The 22,335-nt window shown below is 40.4% G+C and overlaps 4 protein-coding genes across 4 annotated transcripts; all 4 read left to right on the plus strand.

Moving 5' to 3' along the window:
• Positions 1-292: 292 nt before the first annotated feature.
• LOC138201667 (olfactory receptor 11H2-like) lies at positions 293-1,234 on the plus strand. Its single transcript, XM_069155283.1, has one exon. The coding sequence runs from the start codon at positions 308-310 to the stop codon at positions 1,232-1,234; it is 927 nt and encodes a 308-aa protein (XP_069011384.1). The 5' UTR covers positions 293-307.
• A 5,023-nt stretch (positions 1,235-6,257) lies between these two features.
• On the plus strand, positions 6,258-7,199 carry LOC138201668 (olfactory receptor 11A1-like). The gene has a single exon (XM_069155284.1). The coding sequence runs from the start codon at positions 6,273-6,275 to the stop codon at positions 7,197-7,199; it is 927 nt and encodes a 308-aa protein (XP_069011385.1). The 5' UTR covers positions 6,258-6,272.
• A 7,022-nt stretch (positions 7,200-14,221) lies between these two features.
• Positions 14,222-15,163, plus strand: LOC138201669 (olfactory receptor 11A1-like). The gene has a single exon (XM_069155285.1). It carries the CDS (start codon positions 14,237-14,239, stop codon positions 15,161-15,163), a length of 927 nt encoding a protein of 308 aa, XP_069011386.1. The 5' UTR covers positions 14,222-14,236.
• Positions 15,164-18,725: 3,562 nt separating this feature from the next.
• LOC138201670 (olfactory receptor 51E1-like) lies at positions 18,726-19,667 on the plus strand. The gene has a single exon (XM_069155286.1). The coding sequence runs from the start codon at positions 18,741-18,743 to the stop codon at positions 19,665-19,667; it is 927 nt and encodes a 308-aa protein (XP_069011387.1). The 5' UTR covers positions 18,726-18,740.
• The last annotated feature ends 2,668 nt before the right edge of the window (positions 19,668-22,335 follow it).

Consider the following 22,335-nt stretch of genomic DNA (forward strand, 5'->3'; position numbering starts at 1 on the left):
TGGGAAAAGAGTTCATGTGAATGAACGAATCATCAAGTTTTAATGTTGTTTTTGTCACGCTGATGGAAAGTTTAATGAGATCCTTTGAGGATAAAGATATCTCATAAAAACTTCCCTCACTTTCTCATTTCCACAGATGATCAAGCAGTCAACGAATGATCAGGTCAGATATCTGGAAATCAATAAGACAATTTAATGTAATTCTTTTGAGGCAGTCTTTACATCTACACTCGTTTTCTTATTTTGATTCATATACTTTTGTTGTTACCATTTCAATCATAATTATTTAATTGCTAACAATATTGAAATGAATGATGAATTAAATGTGACATACATAACTCTTGGTGGTTATGTAGAAGTGGGCAAATACAAATATCTTTATTTTTTAATTATGTGTGCCTTGTATGTTTTAATAATTTTCAGTAATTCTATCATTGTGTACCTGATCTGGGTTCACCAAAACCTCCATGAGCCGATGTACATTTTCATTGCAGCTTTGTCAGTAAACTCTATTCTGTTCAGCACTAATATCTACCCGAAGCTTTTGGTTGACTTTTTATCTGAAAAACAGATCATATCTTATCAAGCGTGTCTTTTTCAGTATTTTATGTTTTATGGTTTAGGTGGTTCAGATTTCTTACTGTTGGTAGCCATGGCCTTTGATAGATATGTTTCTATATGTAAACCTCTGCAATATCCAACTATCATGAGAAAAACAACTGTTAATAAATTACTACTGTTAGCTTGGTTTCTGCCTGCCATACAGGCTGCAGTGCCAACTGGATTAAGTGTTGACAAAAAACTCTGTGACTTCACTTTGAAAGGGATTTTTTGCAACAATTCATTCTTTAAACTTCACTGTGTCATGTCAAAAGCAATATATGTATATGGTTTGGTTGCTTTGCTAAATCTTGGACTTCTCCCTGTGCTTTTCATACTTTTTACTTACACAAAGATCATTATAATATCCTACCGCAGCAGTAGAGATGTCAGGAAAAAAGCTGTAGAGACCTGTTTACCTCACCTATTGGTTTTGATCTGCTTCTCCTGTTTGATTATATATGATATCAGTATAGCTCGAATAGAATTTGATTTTCCAAAAAGTGTTCGTTTAATAATGACTTTACAAGTGGTTCTGTATAATCCTCTTTTTAATCCAATTATATATGGTCTAAAAATGAAGGAAATCTCTAAACACCTCAAAAAGCTTTTCCGTCGTGTGAAACTAAGCTAAATAAGGATGATTTCTTCTGTGCTAGTTACACAGAGATGTGATTTACTTGGAGGAAATATGTGATATTTGTTTTATTGAAGAATACAGATGAAATACTGTCTTTAGCTTAATTAATATAAGGATTAATTTGCCACGTCGATTCTCCATAATGATTTGTGCCACAAAGTTTTGCTTGATCTGTTACTTGTGATCATATTCAGTGGTACAATAATAATGAAGTTTACAATAGTTTTAGCAGTTGTCAACATTTTAAATACAGAATATGTCATCATTATAAGGTGCACCATCTTTGATACGTAATATTACAAATCTAAATCTCTTCAAATGAGAGCATACAAATGTATATTAATCTTTTTGTTGTACTGAAGTTCTTATATTTGTAATATGTGCATTTTAAGTTTTTTAATGATGAGTGTTTGTTTATCAGTTTGTGGTCGCTAGGACTGTAACCTCTAACATTTCATAATAAGTTTTGTTGTAAGTTTTGGTCAGAAAATAATAAAATAAAATTCAAAGCAAATAAACCAATAATGTTGTTGTGTTTAAATGATCTGTTTATTTTGCATGAACAGTTAACTGTCATAAGCTGATCTTTGTCTCCAGCACATACACATAATAGAATAAACACATAGTATGAGGCAGTACAACCCATGTCTAACAGGGCAACCAGCTTTCAGAGAAAACACAGTTCAACCGCCTTTTTCTGCATCACTCAGGACTTGGAACAGATCAGGGGCCTCATTTCTAACCGTTGCGTACGCACACAACAGGGCCTGAAAAAGGCGTACGACACTCCCCACGCAAAAGTCGGGATTTATAAAAACAAACTTGATGGTAAATAGTGCACACCTGTAAACAAACTCTGACCATCGGGGAAAATTAGCAACACAGACGGTGAGGTGGTGAATTGAAGCCAGATTGTAGAAATGAAATGTGACAGACATCTTGATACGTATAACGAAGCCTCTCACATTTAATTTCACTTCATATCACATCTTATTTGGACATGGGTCCACTTTATCATTATCATTCTAACCAGCAGGCTCATTTTTGATCGTGACCTATAAATATTCTATAAACAAATTTGAACTGTACATGATATAAGCAAATCTATATCTCAGATTTAATTGCTCATTATATCATACAAGCTGTCACTCCACCACGTTCATTTTCACCACATTTACATTGTAAACTATCATCATCCTTTGTAAAAATCCAAGATAACATCAAACAGCATTAGGTTAAAGAACTGTAGAACAGAGGGTCAGTTTTTAATATTTTTTTCTCATTGTGCACTGATACACGCTGCTCAAAAAAATAAAGGGACCGTAACTTTTCCACTTTTCTGGTGGCTCTTCTACTTTTTTCCTTCTTTGTAACGGAGAGCGAGGCACAGCGGATTGGGGCCATTGTTTACTCTCGTGATCAGCTGATCGCGCTGGGTAGGCCTCGACTGCTGCTGCCCGGAGCGAGGCCTGAAATCCCGGACGAACTTCGGAGAAGACGTCGGGGTTGCAGAGCTGGAGCTAAGCTGAAGGCGAAGAGGATGAGATATAAACCATCGGTACCGGAGACCTTGATGGGGAACGTGAGGTCGTTGGCCAACAAGACGGACGAGCTCGGCGCGCTGGTAAAGACCCAGAGAAAGTACCGGGAGTGCAGCATCATGTGTTTCACCGAGACATGGCTGCACTCACATTTCCCGGACCACAGCGCAGCGGTACCCGGCTTCAGGACTGTTCGGGAGGACGGAGACGTTGTTCGGAGCGGCAAGAAGAAAGGTGGAGGGATTGCAGTCTATGTGAACGAGAGGTGGTGCAATCCCGACCACGTGTGTGAAGGAACGTTTCTGTAGCCCAGACATTGAACTTCTAGCCGTGGGGATGCGCCCGTATTATTTGCAGAGTGAGTTCTCGTCCGCCATCTTTATCATTGTGTACGTTCCTCCATCAGCTGACGTAGAGGCAGCAGTAGACACCATCTACTCCACTGTGTCTAAACTGCAGACTAAGCATCCCGGTGCATTTTTGGCAGTTACTGGAGACTTTAACCAGCCTGGAAAAAGAACTGCCAACTTTGCACCAGTATGTGAACTGCCCCACACGGGACAATAAAACTCTGGACCTACTGTTTGCTAATGCCATGGATGCATTTAGTACTACTGCCCTTCCCCCCCTTGGTAGATCAGACCACAACCTGGTCCTGCTGACTCCCAGGTATGTTCCTCTGGTACAGAGGCAGCCTGTGACCACCAGGACTGTGAGGAGGTGGACACAGGAGGCTAAAGAAGCCCTGTAGGACTGCTTTGAGTCCACGGACTGGAATGTGCTGTTTGGACCACATGGGGAGGACATCAACAGCATGAAGGACTGTATCACAGAATACATCAAATTCTGTGAACACACCACCGTACCATCCCGGACTGGACACTGCTTCCCCAACAATAAGCCGTGGATCACCAGTGACCTGAAAGTTCTTCTTAATAAGGAGAAAGCAGCCTTCAGGTCTGGGGACAGGGAGGAGCTCAGGAGAGTGCAGCGCCACCTGAAGGAGAAGATGAGAGAGTGCAAGGACTCCTGCAGGAGGAAGCTGGAGGCCAAACTCCAGCAGAACAACGTGAGGGAGGTGTGGACCGGTATGAAGGAGATTACTGGGTTGAAGGGGAGAGAGAGACAACCAGGGGGAACCTGGAGAGGAACAACCAGGGGGAACCTGGAGAGGAACAACCAGGTGGAACCTGGAGAGGAACAATGAGCTAAACTGTTTCTTCAACAGGTTTAGTTCACCACCCTCATCTGTCTCCTCCACACCTCACACCTCCCAAACACCTCTGCTGCCTCCCCCTCTGCTCCCCCTGGTGAACTGCATAGAGCCCTCAATCTCAAAGGGCTCTTCCTCCATCGACACCTCCCCCCTCCCCTCCCCTCCCCACACACACACCCCACACCCCACACCCCTCTCACCCCCTCTCTGTGACGACTGGCCAGGTTAGGAAACAGCTGGAGAGAATCCACCAGTGCAAGGCTGCAGGACCTGACGGCATCAGCCCCGGGGTCCTGAAGACCTGCGCCGTCCAGCTGGCTGAGGTCCTACAACACCTCTTCAACCTGAGCCTGAAGCAGGAGGAGGTCCCGGTGCTGTGGAAGACGTCCTGCCTGGTTCCAGTCCCTAAGAAGACGACTCCATCCGGCCTCAATGACTATGGACCGGTTGCCCTCACACCTCATGTGATGAAGGTGCTGGAGAGGCTGGTCTTGGCCCACCTCAGGCCACTGGTGAAATCTTCTCTGGACCCGCTGCAATTTGCGTACCAGCCTCATGTGGGAGTGGACGATGCCATCATCTACCTGCTGGAACGAGCTCAGTCTCACCTGGACGGAACCGGTGACTCTGTGAGAATCACTTTCTTTGATTTCTCCAGTGCATTCAACACCATCCAACCACTGCTACTGAGTGAGAAGCTGCAGGTGGTGGGGGTGGACACGTCCACCGTCTCCTGGATCACTGATTACCTGACAGGCAGTCCACAGTTTGTCCGTCTGGGCAGTGTGCTGTCTGATACTGTGGTCAGTGGTACTGGAGCTCCTCAGGGAACTGTTCTGTCTCCTTCCTGTTCACCTTATACACCACTGACTTCCAGTACAACTCAGAGTCAAGACATCTGCAGAAGTTCTCTGATGACTCTGCAGTGGTAGGATGTATAAGGGATGGACGGGAGGACGAGTACAGGGCAGTAGTGGAGGACTTTGTGGAGTGGGCGGGAAGGAATCACCTGCTCCTGAACGTGGCCAAGACCAGAGAGATGGTGGTCGACTTCAGGAGGAAGACGACGGCTCCACAACCGCTGAGAGTTCTGGGAGAGGAGGTGGACATGGTGGAGGAGTACAAGTACCTGGTGTCTCCATGACAACAGACTGAACTGGAAGACCAACATCAACGCTGTCTACAAGAAGGTGATGAGTCGACTCTTTTTCTTGAGGAAACTTCGATCCTTCAATGTGTGCAGCAAGATGTTGGAGATGTTCTACCATCTGTTGTGGCCAGTGCATTGTACTTCTCTGGGGTCTGCTGGGGGAGCAGCATTGGAGCCGGTGACACCAACAGACTTAACAAACTGGTTAAGAAGGCCGGCTCCATCATCGGCTACAAACTGGACAGTCTGGAAAAGGTGGTGGAGAGGAGGACGCTGAACAAACTATTGTCCATATTGGATAATCCTGTCCACCCTCTCCACCACCTGCTGCAGGGACAGCAGAGCTCTTTCTCCAAAAGACTCCTCCAGCTCTGCTGTCACAAGGACAGATACAGGAGATCATTCCTGCCCACTGCAATAAGACTGTACAATAACTCACCTCTGGCAAAATCCATCACAGTACAATAACACTGTTGATTGTGTTTCTTGGTTTGTTTGTATATAATATATATAGATATATAATGTAATGTATATACTGTGCATTTTATATTTGATATTTTTTACTGCTATTTACTGCTATTTTATTTCTTTTCTACTATTAGATTCTATTCTATTATTTTATTCTATTATTTCTATATCTTATTGCTTCTGTATGCTGCTGTAGCGAAAAAAAAATTCCCCTCGGGGATTAATAAAGTAAATACCAACCTACCTACCTATCTTTACAGGAGAAGGCAAAAGCAAAAATATAATAGGATAATATAGCAATGTAATGCAACAAATTAACATTCTGGTTAATTATGATTTGTAAAATTGATGGGAAAAGAGTTCATGTGGATGAATGAATCACCAAGTTTTAATGTTGTTTTTGTCACGCTGATGGAAAGTTTAATGAGATCCTTTGAGGATAAAGATATCTCATAAAAACTTCCCTCACTTTCTCTTTTCCACAGATGATCAAGCAGTCAAGGTAATGATCAGGTCAGATATCTGGAAATCAATAAGACAATTTAATGTAATTATTTTGAGGCAGTCTTTACATCTACACTCGTTTTCTTATTTTGATTCATATACTTTTGTTGTTACCATTTCAATCATAATTATTTAATTACTAACAATATTGAAATGAATGATGAATTAAATGTGACATACATAACTCTTGGTGGTTATGTAGAAGTGGGCAAATACAGATATCTTTATTTTTTAATTATGTGTGCATTGTATGTTTTAATAATTTTCAGTAATTCTATCATTGTGTACCTGATCTGGGCTCACCAAAACCTCCATGAGCCGATGTACATTTTCATTGCAGCTTTGTCAGTAAACTCTATTCTGTTCAGCACTAATATCTACCCGAAGCTGTTGGTTGACTTTTTATCTGAAAAACAGATCATATCTTATCAAGCGTGTCTTTTTCAGTATTTTATGTTTTATGGTTTAGCTGGTTCAGATATGTTACTGTTGGTAGCCATGGCCTTTGATAGATATGTTTCTATATGTAAACCTCTGCAATATCCAACTATCATGAGAAAAACAACTGTTAATACATTACTACTGTTAGCTTGGTTTCTGCCTGCCATGCAGATTGCAGTGCCAACTGGATTAAGTGTTGACAAAAAACTCTGTGACTTCACTTTGAAAGGGATTTTTTGCAACAATTCATTCTTTAAACTTCACTGTTTCATGTCAAAAGCAATATATGTATTTGGTTTGGTTTCTTTGCTAAATCTTGGACTTCTCCCTGTGCTTTTCATACTTTTTACTTACACAAAGATCATTATAATATCCTACCGCAGCGGTAGAGATGTCAGGAAAAAAGCTGCAGAGACCTGTTTACCTCACCTGTTGGTTTTAATCTGCTTCTTCTTTTTGATTATATATGATATCAGTATAGCTCGAATAGATTTTGATTTTCCAAAAAGTGTGCGTTTAATAATGACTTTACAAGTGGTTCTGTATAATCCTCTTTTTAATCCAATTATATATGGTCTAAAAATGAAGGAAATCTCTAAACACCTCAAAAAGCTTTTCCGTGGTGTCAAACTAAGCTAAATAAGGATGATTTCTTCTGTGCTAGTTACACAGAGATGTGATTTATTTGGAGGAAATATGGGATATTTGTTTTATTGAATAATACAGATGAAATAATATCTTTTGCTTAATTAACATAAGGATTAATTTGCCACGTCGATTCTCCATAATGATTTGTGCCACAAAGTTTTGCTTGATCTGTTACTTGTGATCATATTCAGTGGTATAATAATAATGATGTTTACAATAGTTTTAGCAGGTGTCAACATTGTAAATACAGAATATGTCATCAGTATAAGGTGCACCATCTTTGATTAGTAATATTAAAAATCTAAATCACTTTGAATGAGAGCATACAAATGTATATTAATCATTTTGTTGTACTGAAGTTCTTATATTTGTAATATGTGCATTTTAAGTTTTTTAACGATGAGTGTTTGTTTATCAGTGTGTGGTCGCTTCGACTGTAACTTCTAACATTTCATAATAAGTTTTGTTGTAAGTTTTGGTAAGAAAAAAATAAAATAAAATTCATAGCAAATAAACCAATAATGGTGTTGTGTTAAAATGATCTGTTTATTTTGCATGAACAGTTAACTGTCATAAGCTGATCTTTGTCTCCAGCACATACACATAATAGAATAAACACATAGTATGAGGCAGTACAACCCATGTCTAACAGGGCAACCAGCTTTCAGAGAAAACACAGTTCAACCGCATTTTTCTGCATCACTCAGGACTTGGAACAGATCAGGGGCCTCATTTCTAACCGTTGCGTACGCACACAACAGGGCCTGAAAAAGGCGTACGACACTCCCCACGCAAAAGTCGGGATTTATAAAAACAAACTTGATGGTAAATAGTGCACACCTGTAAACAAACTCTGACTATCAGGGAAAATTAGCAACACAGACGGTGAGGTGGTGAATTGAAGCCAGATTGTAGAAATGAAATGTGACAGACAACTTGATACGTATAACGAAGCCTCTCACATTTAATTTCACTTCATATCACATCTTATTTGGACATGGGTCCACTTTATCATTATCATTCTAACCAGCAGGCTCATTTTTGCTCGTGATCTATAAATATTCTATAAACAAATTTGAACTGTACATGATAAAAGCAAATCTATATCTCAGATTTAATTGTGCTCATTATATCAGACGTGCTGTCACTCCACCACGTTCATTTTCACCTCATTTACATTGTAAACTATCATCATCCTTTGTAAAAATCCAAGATAATATCAAACAGCATTAGGTTAAAGAACTGTAGAACAGAGGGTCAGTTTTTAATGTTTTTTCTCATATTGTGCACTGATACACACTGCTCAAAAAAATAAAGGGAACATGAAAACAACACAGTGTAACTCCAAGTCAATCACACTTCTGGGAAATCAACCTGTCCAGTTAGGAAGCAACACTGACTGTGAATCAACTTCACCTGCTGTTGTGCAAATGGAACAGACAACGGGTGGAAATGAGGCAATTATCAAGACAACCCTATAAAGGAACGGTTCTGCAGGTGGTGACCACAGACCATTTCTCTGTCCTCATCCTGTCTGGATGATTTTTGGTCCCTTTTGCATTTTGCCAGTGTCCTCACCACTAGAGGTAGCATGAGGTGTCTCCAACCCACAGAAGTTGATCAGGTAGTGCAGCTCATCCAGGATGGCACATCAATGCACGCTGTGGCAAGAAGGTTTGCTGTGTCTGTCAGCACAGTGTCAAGAGCACGGAGGACATACCAGGAGACAGGCCGGTCCACCAGGAGACGTGGAGGGGGCCGTAGGAGGACAACAACCCAGCAGCAGGACTGCTATCTGCTCCTTTGTGCAAGGAGGAACAGGAGGAGCGCTGCCAGAGCCCGACAAAATGACGTCCAGGAGGCCACTAATGTGCATGTTTCTAGCCAGAGGTACCCTGACTGCCATTAGGTCCCGGGATGAGATCCTCAGACCCATTGAAGACCATATGCTGGTGCAGTGGACCCTGGGTTCCTTCTGATGCAGGACAATGCTCGGCCTCATGTGGCTGGAGTGTGTCATCAGTTCCTGCATGATGAAGGCATCGATGCTATGGACCGGCCCGCCCGTTCCCCAGACCTGAATCCAATCCAGCACATCTGGGACATCGTGTCTCGTTCCGTCCACCGACACCACGTCCACCGCAGACTGTCCGGGAGTTGACTGATGCTTTGATCCAGGTCTGGGAGGAGATCCCTCAGGAGAACATCCGTGGTCTCATCAGGAGCATGCCCAGGCGTTGTAGGGAGTGATACAGGCACGTGGAGGCCACACACACTACTGAGACTCATTTGGACTTGTCTTGAGGAATTTCCACAGAAGTTGGATCAACCTGTGATCTGATTTTTTCCACTTTTATTTTCAGTATGATTCTGAATCCAGACCTCCATGAGATAATGATTTTATTTCCATTGATCATTCTTGTTATTTTGTTCTCAACACATTCCTCTATGTAATGAATAAAGATTTTCAACTGGAATATTTCATTCATTGAGATCCAGGATGTGTTGTTTAAGTGTTCCCTTTACTTTTTTGAGCAGTGTATATCCGGTCATCATTGCTGCTCTCCTGTGGGGGAACGAGTGGCCAAAAAGATCTATACTCATCCATTCAGATAATATCGCTGTTGTTGACATCATTAAAGATGCTGTAAAGCAAATTCCAAGATTTGCTTCTCAGTACATTATATACATGTGAAATGAGTTGCTGAAAGCATCTGCAAAGCTAGAAAACTATGTCACACTGAAATGTGGAGTTAGACCGTTGAACAGTTTCTCATCTGTCTTCAGCTCAGGTTTTTTAGGCGGGGCTAAAAGCCAACCTATCTACATCACAACAACCTATCTACATCACAACAACCTATCTACGTCACAACAACCTATCTACGTCACAACAACCTATCTACATCACAACAACCTATCTACGTCACAACAACCTATCTACGTCACAACAACCTATCTACATCACAACAACCTATCTACGTCACAACAACCTATCTACATCACAACAACCTATCTACGTCACAACAACCTATCTACGTCAGATCACAGACGGTTTCTATAACCTTCTGCATGGCTCCTCCTCTCACACGGTGAAACACTATAAAAGCCTGCAGCTCATTTACATAAGAGGTCGTCCCACTGGACTTCAGTTCTACTCCTGCTGTAGTCAGATAGTTATTGTACATCAGCTAGCTGCTACAGGACGTCTCCCTCCACCTGCAAGTGAATCTTTCCTGGAAGCAAGAACCTCCAAAGCAGCACTGCATCGTTGTTTAAATGTCCTACTGATGAAGAAAGGAAAAAGAGGTGGATTGATTTCATGAAGAGCTAAAGGAGACTTCAGGATTAACACCAACAGACGCCTCTTCAGGGACCATTTCACGACAGATAGTTTAATCTTGGACCGGAGACGGACGGAGTTCAAGGACACACCGCTCCTCCAGCAGCAGCGTGGAGCCGATCCGAGCTTCACCCTCCGGTCGCACCGGCACCGTCCCCTGCCGCCAGCAGTCCACCACTCAGTGGAAGTTCTGTGTGCTTGTTATAATTAGACTTGATAACTTTTCCACAGTAACTCTGCTATATTTAGTCCGCGGTGCAAACTGCTAACGTGATTTTACTCGTTGTAGAATAACTTTATTTTGGTGAAATGGTTCTTTTCTATTGAGCTCATAGCCGAGCAGAGTTCAGAGGAAAATGCTCCGATAACAACAGATTGTTTTATGTTAGATGGACATCTAGCTCTGATAAGGAACTATAAAATATGTAACTCTGTGTTTTACATGTCGGGGTGATGGTGAACATGGACCAGAGGAGATCTAGACCTCCTGATTAATGAGGGTTGTTGTTGTTGTACTCCGGTGTAACGTTACAATCACCGACCCGCTCAGTTAAATATACCGGTACCGGTCCGGATAAACGAGCCCAACTACCTGTGCAGGAGGCTGCAGAGAGGAGGTGGAGGTGGAGGAGGAGGAGGAGGAGGAGGGACATCAGTGAAAGAGAAAGACTTTCAGCTCCATCTGAACAGGTTCAAATTTCGAATTGACGTGATGTAATGAATTGATGTGATGTAATGCAGCGTTGTTCATGTTGCAGTCGTTACAGAACTAAATCAACTTCTCCTCTCTTATTATCTCCACTATTGTAATTCAGGTGCGTTAGAAGTAGTTGGAGACTCACTGTCTTCTGTCTCTGGTGTCCAGTTTGACTCCTGTTACAGCTCAGGGTGACAATCTCGATTTATATGCATCTGTATGTTTCACTCATTGGACAAATAAATTCCGAGTCTATTCTGTTTTCATAAAACAGGCTGCTCCGTCCACCAGAGAGACAGAGGACCAGTGGGACATCACGCATAAAGTCACCGAGCGGTTGGATGTCAGACGGACCGCTTAGTGGGGAAAAGAACTGCAGCCACAGGACTGTCATACAGGACACTGAACACCTTACAGGGAGTGGGCGGAGCTTCAATAACTCCATCGCTGACTCCGTCTCACTTCTCCTTCCAGATCTTCAGAACCTTAGCTCCAGATGCGGAGGAGAATCCAACCCCATTACCACCATTTTCAGACACGATATTCCTGATCTGAAACCGACCATCGCAGAACTCATGTCTTTGTCTCAATGAGCCATCATCATCAGCTTAACCCCCAGCACTCTTTCTACTTACTGGACGGCCTGGAACTCTTTCTGCTTCTTCTATACCACGTTTAACCTTCAGTTCCCTTCCTTCGACGTGGCCTCCGTATGCAGCTTCATCTCCTGTGCCCATTCGACTCTTCACATCAAGATACCCACCACTAAGGTTTACCTTAGCGGTATCAATTTCTTCTCAAAATTACTCACTGGCTCCCCTTCAACGCTCTCCCAGTTGTCTTTACTTATTAAAGGCCTTCAGCACCAAACACCTCCACCGACTCCTCGCCTTCTTCCGCTAACCACCGATCTTATTTCTCGCTGCATTGTCACCCTACGCTCTAATCACTTTTCCACCCATCTAGCGTGCACCCTGCAATCCATGTTTCTACTCACTTTTTATGGTTTCTTGCGATGCTCAGAATTCGCATCTTCTTCAGCCAAGTTTAACCCTAGTCTCCACCCCTGCATATTCAACCTTTATCCTATCTCCGAGGATTGTTTAGCCTGTTTGCTCAAACAGAGCAAAACAAACCAGATAAGAAACCCAGTCCTCATATTTGATTTTAAACTAAATTCACATCTGAGCCTCTATGAACCTCTCATACACTATCTGCTGCTCAGGAAAATGCAGCAAACCTCCTCCCATGAACCGTTGTTCATCACTGAAACAGGCCACGTCGCCAATCGATCCTGGTTCCTTTCACACTTCAGGGAAGTCCTAATCACCTCTGGGATTAATCCTGACTCTTTCTCTGGCCACTCCTTCAGTGTTGGAGCAGCAACCACTGTGTCAAGCAGAGGAGTCCCAGACCACCTCATCAAGGTCATGGGCTGCTGGTCTTCCCAAGCCTTCCAACTTTACACTCGCCACAGCTTTGACGACCTGCGCTAAGGGCAGGCAGCCTTGCTTTCTTAGGAGGGCTTCTTTTGGGGATCTGCAAATCCCGGGAGGTACAGTGGATCCTCAACTAAGCCTTCCACAAACTGCTAAACTCTCACCTTGGCTTAATCTCCCTCAACCATTCCTCAACGTTACAAATAATCAATGAAGGTTTGCACTCGGCTCCTGAGACGGGGTCCTAGCTAGTGATTATAATGTTAATAATTGCTGCCAGTGTCATGATTGGTCATTATTGGGACTAACCATTCAGTATACGTCCTGTGATATTGGCTAATACCTCAGTTGTACTATAGACCAATAAATACGTTGTTATTATAATTATTATTCATACAAAGTAGGTTGTAATATCAGCACTATGTTGGAGACAGTACAGAGGTCAGCTGTGATTTCAAAACTGGACTGGCTGAAAACATTTTGTTGTACAGAGAAATGATGGCTATCATCAGAAAGGTCAAGTTATGCTGTTTATTTAGATATCCAATATGTTATGAGGTGATCGGGACTTTGGGAATCAATCAATTAAGAGCAGTGAGATGGATGTAGCGCTTCATGCAGAGAAACAACAACACAATGATATTTTATACCGTCGATGATGAAATCCTCAAATTCTTTGCAATTTTATGTTGAGGAACATTGTTATTAAATTGATGCACTATTTGCTCACGTAGTGCTTCATGAGTGGTGAAAGATGCTCTTTTAATTGGCAATCATGTTACTTCAGTTAATCAGTATTTTTCTTCAATTATTTTTTAGCATTGCACAACTTTTCCCGTCATTTGTGCCCAACTTTTTGAAACATGTTTCTGTCATCAAATTCAATACATGTTTTTATAAAACAATACATCTGTTTTAAATTTCTCAGTGTCAACATTGATGTGTTATCTTTACTCCATTTTAATTATATGAGTTTATATGATTTGCAAATCATTGTATTCTGTTCATTTTTATATTTTACACAGCGTGCCAACTTATTGGGAAACAGTGTTGTAATATATTGATCAACTATATAACAATAATAATAATAATAATAATAAACATTATTTATACAGCACATTTCATACAAATAATGCAGTTCAATGTGCTTTACAGGAGAAGGCAAAAGCAAAAATATAATAGGATAATATAGCAATGTAATGCAACAAATTAACATTCTGGTTAATTATGATTTGTAAAATTGATGGGAAAAGAGTTCATGTGGATGAATGAATCACCAAGTTTTAATGTTGTTTTTGTCACGCTGATGGAAAGTTTAATGAGATCCTTTGAGGATAAAGATATCTCATAAAAACTTCCCTCACTTTCTCTTTTCCACAGATGATCAAGCAGTCAAGGTAATGATAAGGTCAGATATCTGGAAATCAATAAGACAATTTAATGTAATTATTTTGAGGCAGTCTTTACATCTACACTCGTTTTCTTATTTTGATTCATATACTTTTGTTGTTACCATTTCAATCATAATTATTTAATTACTAACAATATTGAAATGAATGATGAATTAAATGTGACATACATAACTCTTGGTGGTTATGTAGAAGTGGGCAAATACAGATATCTTTATTTTTTAATTATGTGTGCATTGTATGTTTTAATAATTTTCAGTAATTCTATCATTGTGTACCTGATCTGGGCTCACCAAAACCTCCATGAGCCGATGTACATTTTCATTGCAGCTTTGTCAGTAAACTCTATTCTGTTCAGCACTAATATCTACCCGAAGCTGTTGGTTGACTTTTTATCTGAAAAACAGATCATATCTTATCAAGCGTGTCTTTTTCAGTATTTTATGTTTTATGGTTTAGCTGGTTCAGATATGTTACTGTTGGTAGCCATGGCCTTTGATAGATATGTTTCTATATGTAAACCTCTGCAATATCCAACTATCATGAGAAAAACAACTGTTAATACATTACTACTGTTAGCTTGGTTTCTGCCTGCCATGCAGATTGCAGTGCCAACTGGATTAAGTGTTGACAAAAAACTCTGTGACTTCACTTTGAAAGGGATTTTTTGCAACAATTCATTCTTTAAACTTCACTGTTTCATGTCAAAAGCAATATATGTATTTGGTTTGGTTTCTTTGCTAAATCTTGGACTTCTCCCTGTGCTTTTCATACTTTTTACTTACACAAAGATCATTATAATATCCTACTGCAGCGGTAGAGATGTCAGGAAAAAAGCTGCAGAGACCTGTTTACCTCACCTGTTGGTTTTAATCTGCTTCTTCTTTTTGATTATATATGATATCAGTATAGCTCGAATAGATTTTGATTTTCCAAAAAGTGTGCGTTTAATAATGACTTTACAAGTGGTTCTGTATAATCCTCTTTTTAATCCAATTATATATGGTCTAAAAATGAAGGAAATCTCTAAACACCTCAAAAAGCTTTTCCGTGGTGTCAAACTAAGCTAAATAAGAATGATTTCTTCTGTGCTAGTTACACAGAGATGTGATTTATTTGGAGGAAATATGGGATATTTGTTTTATTGAATAATACAGATGAAATAATATCTTTTGCTTAATTAACATAAGGATTAATTTGCCACGTCGATTCTCCATAATGATTTGTGCCACAAAGTTTTGCTTGATCTGTTACTTGTGATCATATTCAGTGGTATAATAATAATGATGTTTACAATAGTTTTAGCAGGTGTCAACATTGTAAATACAGAATATGTCATCAGTATAAGGTGCACCATCTTTGATAAGTAATATTAAAAATCTAAATCACTTTGAATGAGAGCATACAAATGTATATTAATCATTTTGTTGTACTGAAGTTCTTATATTTGTAATATGTGCATTTTAAGTTTTTTAACGATGAGTGTTTGTTTATCAGTGTGTGGTCGCTTGGACTGTAACTTCTAACATTTCATAATAAGTTTTGTTGTAAGTTTTGATAAGAAAAAAATAAAATAAAATTCATAGCAAATAAACCAATAATGGTGTTGTGTTAAAATGATCTGTTTATTTTGCATGAACAGTTAACTGTCATAAGCTGATCTTTGTCTCCAGCACATACACATAATAGAATAAACACATAGTATGAGGCAGTACAACCCATGTCTAACAGGGCAACCAGCTTTCAGAGAAAACACAGTTCAACCGCCTTTTTCTGCATCACTCAGGACTTGGAACAGATCAGGGGCCTCATTTCTAACCGTTGCGTACGCACACAACAGGGCCTGAAAAAGGCGTACGACACTCCCCACGCAAAAGTCAGGATTTATAAAAACAAACTTGATGGTAAATAGTGCACACCTGTAAACAAACTCTGACCATCCGGGAAAATTAGCAACACAGACGGTGAGGTGGTGAATTGAAGCCAGATTGCAGAAATGAAATTGTCAGGATCCCTGTCTGACCCTGTGTGTTTTGACCTCTGTTTCTCCAGATCTCCTTTCCTCATGTGTGCTGTTGTTCCCCTGTGTATTTGTTGTTGTTTGCCATGTGTTTTGTGTTTTGTTCTGTGTCCTCCTCTCCCCACCTCCAGTCACCTCCCATGGCTGCTCCCCTCATCAGCCTGCAAAGCTGCAGACAATCCTGCTGATGACCAGCTGCAGGTTGACACACCGGTTCCTCATCACTCTAATCACCTCCCGACACGATATCAACCCTGGTCCTGCAGTCCTGATGTGTCGGTTCATACTGTCAGCTACATCCACTCACCCTTAACTCGTCCCCAGTGCTAACAGCGTCTTGTCCTGTCCTGTCCTGTCCTGTCCTCTTGCTGTGGACTACCTCCACCCTGCCTGCTACCCTGTGTTGGACCTTGGAAACCACACAGTGGACCTGTTCCTGCGCTTCGTAGGACCTCTGGAGCTGCCTGCCTGCCTGCCTGCCTGCCTGCCTGCGTATCTACGGCCCCACCTGATCCTGCCCGGACCAGAACTGAGTGCGTGGCTGCACCAGCTGGCCCCGCTCCACGGTCAGAGTTCGTTGGACTTTCCCTCCCGACTCAGGAAGAGGAGAGAGAGCGGAGAAGAGACATTAGGCCTGGCCACCAGTAAATAAAAACAGTTTCTGTACCTGAACTTGATTCTGTGTCTGCATTTGGGTCCAGTCCTGCCACACCACGTCACAGAAATGTGAAGGACAACTTGATATTTATAAACGTTGCGTACGCACACAACAGGGCCTGAAAAATGTCTAATATTTGGCACTGACTTTTATTTGTACTCAAAGACGAACTAAATACAATTTGGTGGTCAAAGGTAACTGTGACATAACAACATTTTGTGTCCATAACTTGGTAATTTGAAATATCTCATCTAATAATATAATTATTGCTCTTTCCTGTTCATTATTACACCAAAACTGAGAGGCAGTAGGTGAGATTGTGACTATATTTCACATTTATGACATATACTAAATTAGTTATATTACCCTGGGGATGTCCATTTAGAAACTATGGTGATCGTATGGATCTGAACCATCCACTTTTAAAATTTAAAGCTTCTTTGCAGCATCCTCTATATTAGTTTGGACACATATGCATATAAACTACAACTTGACTGGTTAGCGGAAGCATGCAACCACTCTGCAGTAATTCTAATTTCCTATCCATTTTAATTTGCTTTCTTAATTCTTTATCCTTCTGACCACAAGACAGTTTTCCACTTTCCCTCGGTCAATCTTAACTAAGCACAGGTGCAGAGAAAGCAGCTGAGTTTCTAGGTCATTTTCATATTTCGGTTTCTTCTTGGCATGTCAGGGTCTTTCTCCTCTTTAGCTCAGAGAACGTGGCGTCAAAGAATCCCAAAAATAATTTCAAATTTTGGTTCATCACACCAAAACACAGCTTTCCACTTTGCCTCAGTCCATCTTAAATGAGCTCAGCCCCAGAGAAGGTAGAACATTTCTGGATCATGTACATAAAGTTTATGTTTTTGGAAGTGAAGCCATGCAGTGATTTCCACGAAGATTCATATCTTTTTTATATTTTTTTGTATGCGATGCCCCATGAGGGCCCAAAAATCAATGTTGGTTTTCGGCCTTGTTCCTTACGTACAGAGATTTTTCAGGATTCTTGGAATCTTTTAATGATTATTTGTACTGTAGATGATGAAACCCCCAAAATTCTTTGCAATTTTATGTTGAGGAACATTATTATTAAATTGATGCACTATTTGCTCACGTCGTGCTTCATGAGTGGTGAAAGATGTTCTTTTAATTGCCAATCATGTTACTTCAGTTAATCAGTATTTTTTTTGGTTATTATTTTTTAAGCATTCCACAAAATTTTCCAGTCATTTGCTCCCAACTTTTTGAAAACATGTTGCTCACATCAAATTGAAAAATATGCTTTTTATAAAACAATAAATTTATTTAAAATTTCTCAGTATCAACATTTAGGTGTTATCGTTAGTTTATTTTAATTATATCCGTTTATATGATTTGTAAATCATTGTATTCTGTTAATATTTATATTTTATATAGCGTCCCAACTTTTGTGGAAAGAGGGTTGTAATATATTGATCAGCAATACAATACTACTACTACTACTACTACTAATAATAATAATAATAATAATAATAAAGATTATTTGCAAAGCACATTTCATACAAATAACGCAGTTCAATGTGCTTTACAGGAGAAGGCAAAAGCAAAAATATAACAGGATAAAATAGCAATGCAATGCAACAAATTAACATTCTGGTTGATTATGATTTGTAAAATGGATGGGAAAAGAGTTCATGTGAATGAACGAATCATCAAGTTTTAATGTTGTTTTTGTCACGCTGATGGAAAGTTTAATGAGATCCTTTGAGGATAAAGATATCTCATAAAAACTTCCCTCACTTTCTCATTTCCACAGATGATCAAGCAGTCAAGGTAATGATAAGGTCAGATATCTGGAAATCAATAAGACAATTTAAGTAATTCTTTTGAGGCAGTCTTCACATCTACACTCGTTTTCTTATTTTGATTCATATACTTTTGTTGTTACCATTTCAATCATAATTATTTAATTACTAACAATATTGAAATGAATGATGAATTAAATGTGACATACATAACTCTTGGTGGTTATGTAGAAGTGGGCAAATACAGATATCTTTATTTTTTAATTATGTGTGCATTGTATGTTTTAATAATTTTCAGTAATTCTATCATTGTGTACCTGATCTGGGTTCACCAAAACCTCCATGAGCCGATGTACATTTTCATTGCAGCTTTGTCAGTAAACTCTATTCTGTTCAGCACTAATATCTACCCGAAGCTGTTGGTTGACTTTTTATCTGAAAAACAGATCATATCTTATCAAGCGTGTCTTTTTCAGTCCTTTATGTTTTATAGTTTAGCTGGTTCAGACATGTTACTGTTGGTAGCCATGGCCTTTGATAGATATGTTTCTATATGTAAACCTCTGCAATATCCAACTATCATGAGAAAAACAACTGTTAATACATTACTACTGTTAGCTTGGTTTCTGCCTGCCATGCAGATTGCAGTGCCACCTGGAGTAAGGGCTGACGAAAAACTCTGTGACTTCACTTTGAAAGGGATTTTTTGCAACAATTCAATCTTTAAACTTCACTGTGTCATGTCAAAAGCAATATATGTATATGGTTTGGTTGTGTTGCTAAATATTACGGTTCTCCCTGTGCTTTTCATACTTTTTACTTACACAAAGATCATTATAATATCCTACCGCAGTGGTAGAGATGTCAGGAAAAAAGCTGCAGAGACCTGTTTACCTCACCTGTTGGTTTTAATCTGCTTCTCCTGTTTGATTATATATGATATCAGTATAGCTCGAATAGAATTTGATTTTCCAAAAAGTGTGCGTTTAATAATGACTGTACAAGTGGTTCTGTATAATCCTCTTTTTAATCCAATTATATATGGTCTAAAAATGAAGGAAATCTCTAAACACCTCAAAAAGCTTTTCCATCACGTCAAACTAAGCTAAATAAGGATGATTTCTTCTGTACTAGTTATTCAGAGATATGTGACTTACTTGGAGGAAATGTGGGATATTTGTTTTATTGAATGATACAGATGAAATACTGTCTTTAGCTTAATTAATATAAGGATTATTTTGCCACGTCGATTCTCCATAATGATTTGTGCCACAAAGTTTTGCTTGATCTGTTACTTGTGATCATATTCAGTGGTACAATAATAATGAAGTTTACAATAGTTTTAGCAAGTGTCAACATTTTAAATATAGAATATGTCAACAGTATAAGGTGCATCATCTTTGATAACTAATATTATAAGTCTAAATCGCTTTGAATGAGAGCATACAAATGTATATTAATAATTTTGTTGCACTGAAGTCCTTATATTTGTAATATGTGCATTTTAAGTTTTTTAATGATGACTGTTTGTTTATCAGTGTGTGGTCGCTTGGACTGTAACTTTTAACATTTCATAATAAGTTTTGTTGTAAGTTTTGGTATGAAAAAAAACAATAAAATAAAATTCAAAGCAAATAAACCAATAATGTTGTTGTGTTAAAATGATCTGTTTATTTTGCATGAACAGTTAACTGTCATAAGCTGATCTTTGTCTCCAGCACATACACATAATAGAATAAACACATAGTATGAGGCAGTACAACCCATGTCTAACAGGGCAACCAGCTTTCAGAGAAAACACAGTTCAACCGCCTTTTTCTGCATCACTCAGGACTTGGAACAGATCAGGGGCCTCATTTCTAACCGTTGCGTACGCACACAACAGGGCCTGAAAAAGGCGTACGACACTCCCCACGCAAAAGTCGGGATTTATAAAAACAAACTTGATGGTAAATAGTGCACACCTGTAAACAAACTCTGACCATCGGGGAAAATTAGCAACACAGACGGTGAGGTGGTGAATTGAAGCCAGATTGTAGAAATGAAATGTGACAGACATCTTGATACGTATAACGAAGCCTCTCACATTTAATTTCACTTCATATCACATCTTATTTGGACATGGGTCCACTTTATCATTATCATTCTAACCAGCAGGCTCATTTTTGATCGTGACCTATAAATATTCTATAAACAAATTTGAACTGTACATGATATAAGCAAATCTATATCTCAGATTTAATTGCTCATTATATCATACAAGCTGTCACTCCACCACGTTCATTTTCACCACATTTACATTGTAAACTATCATCATCCTTTGTAAAAATCCAAGATAACATCAAACAGCATTAGGTTAAAGAACTGTAGAACAGAGGGTCAGTTTTTAATATTTTTTTCTCATTGTGCACTGATACACGCTGCTCAAAAAAATAAAGGGACCGTAACTTTTCCACTTTTCTGGTGGCTCTTCTACTTTTTTCCTTCTTTGTAACGTAGAGCAACGCACAACGGATTGGGGCCATTGTTTACTCTCGTGATGAGCTGATCGCGCTGGGTAGGCCTCGACTGCTGCTGCCCGGAGCGAGGCCTGAAATCCCGGACGAACTTCGGAGAAGACGTCGGGGTTGCAGAGCTGGAGCTAAGCTGAAGGTGAAGAGGATGAGATATAAACCATCGGTACCGGCGATCTTGATGGGGAACGTGAGGTCGTTGGCCAACAAGACGGACGAGCTCGGCGCTGGTAAAGACCCAGAGAGAGTACCGGGAGTGCAGCATCATGTGTTTCACCGAGACGTGGCTGCACTCACATCTCCCGGACCACAGCGCGGCCGTACCCGGCTTCAGGACTGTTCGGGAGGACTGAGACGTTGTTCGGAGCGGCAAGAAGAAAGGTGGAGGGATTGCAGTCTACGTGAACGAGAGGTGGTGCAATCCCGACCACGTGTGTGTAAAGGAACGTTTCTGTAGCCCAGACATTGAACTTCTAGCCGTGGGGATGCGCCCGTATTATTTGCAGAGTGAGTTCTCGTCCGCCATTGTTATCATTGTGTACGTTCCTCCATCAGCTGACGTAGAGGCAGCAGTAGACACCATCTACTCCACTGTGTCTAAACTGCAGACTAAGCATCCCGGTGCATTTTTGGCAGTTACTGGAGACTTTAACCAGTCTGGATAAAGTACTGCCAACTTTGCACCAGTATGTTAACTGCCCCACATGGAACAATAAAACTCTGGACCTACTGTATGCTAATGCCATGGATGTATTCAGTGCTACTGCCCTTCCCCCCCTTGGTAGATCAGACCACAACCTGGTCCTGATGACTCCCAAGTATGTTCCTCTGGTGCAGAGGCAGCCTGTGACCACCAGGACTGTGAGGAGGTGGACACAGGAGGCTAAAGACGCCCTGCAGGACTGCTTTGAGTCCACGGACTGGGATGTGCTGCGTGGACCACATGGGGAGGACATCAACAGCATGACGGACTGTATCACAGAATACATTAAATTCTGTGAACACACCACCGTACCATCCCGGACTGTAAAATGCTTCCCCAACAATAAGCCGTGGATCACCAGTGACCTGAAGGTTCTTCTTAATAAGAAGAAAGCAGCCTTCAGGTCTGGGGACAGGGAGGAGCTCAGGAGAGTGCAGCGCCACCTGAAGGAGAAGATGAGAGAGTGCAAGGACTCCTACAGGAGGAAGCTGGAGGCCAAACTCCAGCAGAACAACGTGAGGGAGGTGTGGACCGGGATGAAGGAGATTACTGGGTTGAAGG

The sequence above is a fragment of the Embiotoca jacksoni genome, unplaced genomic scaffold (genome assembly GCF_022577435.1).
Source record: "Embiotoca jacksoni isolate LCO1_2020_lvr unplaced genomic scaffold, fEmbJac1.0.p SCAF_2, whole genome shotgun sequence".
Taxonomy (NCBI): Eukaryota; Metazoa; Chordata; class Actinopteri; family Embiotocidae; genus Embiotoca; species Embiotoca jacksoni.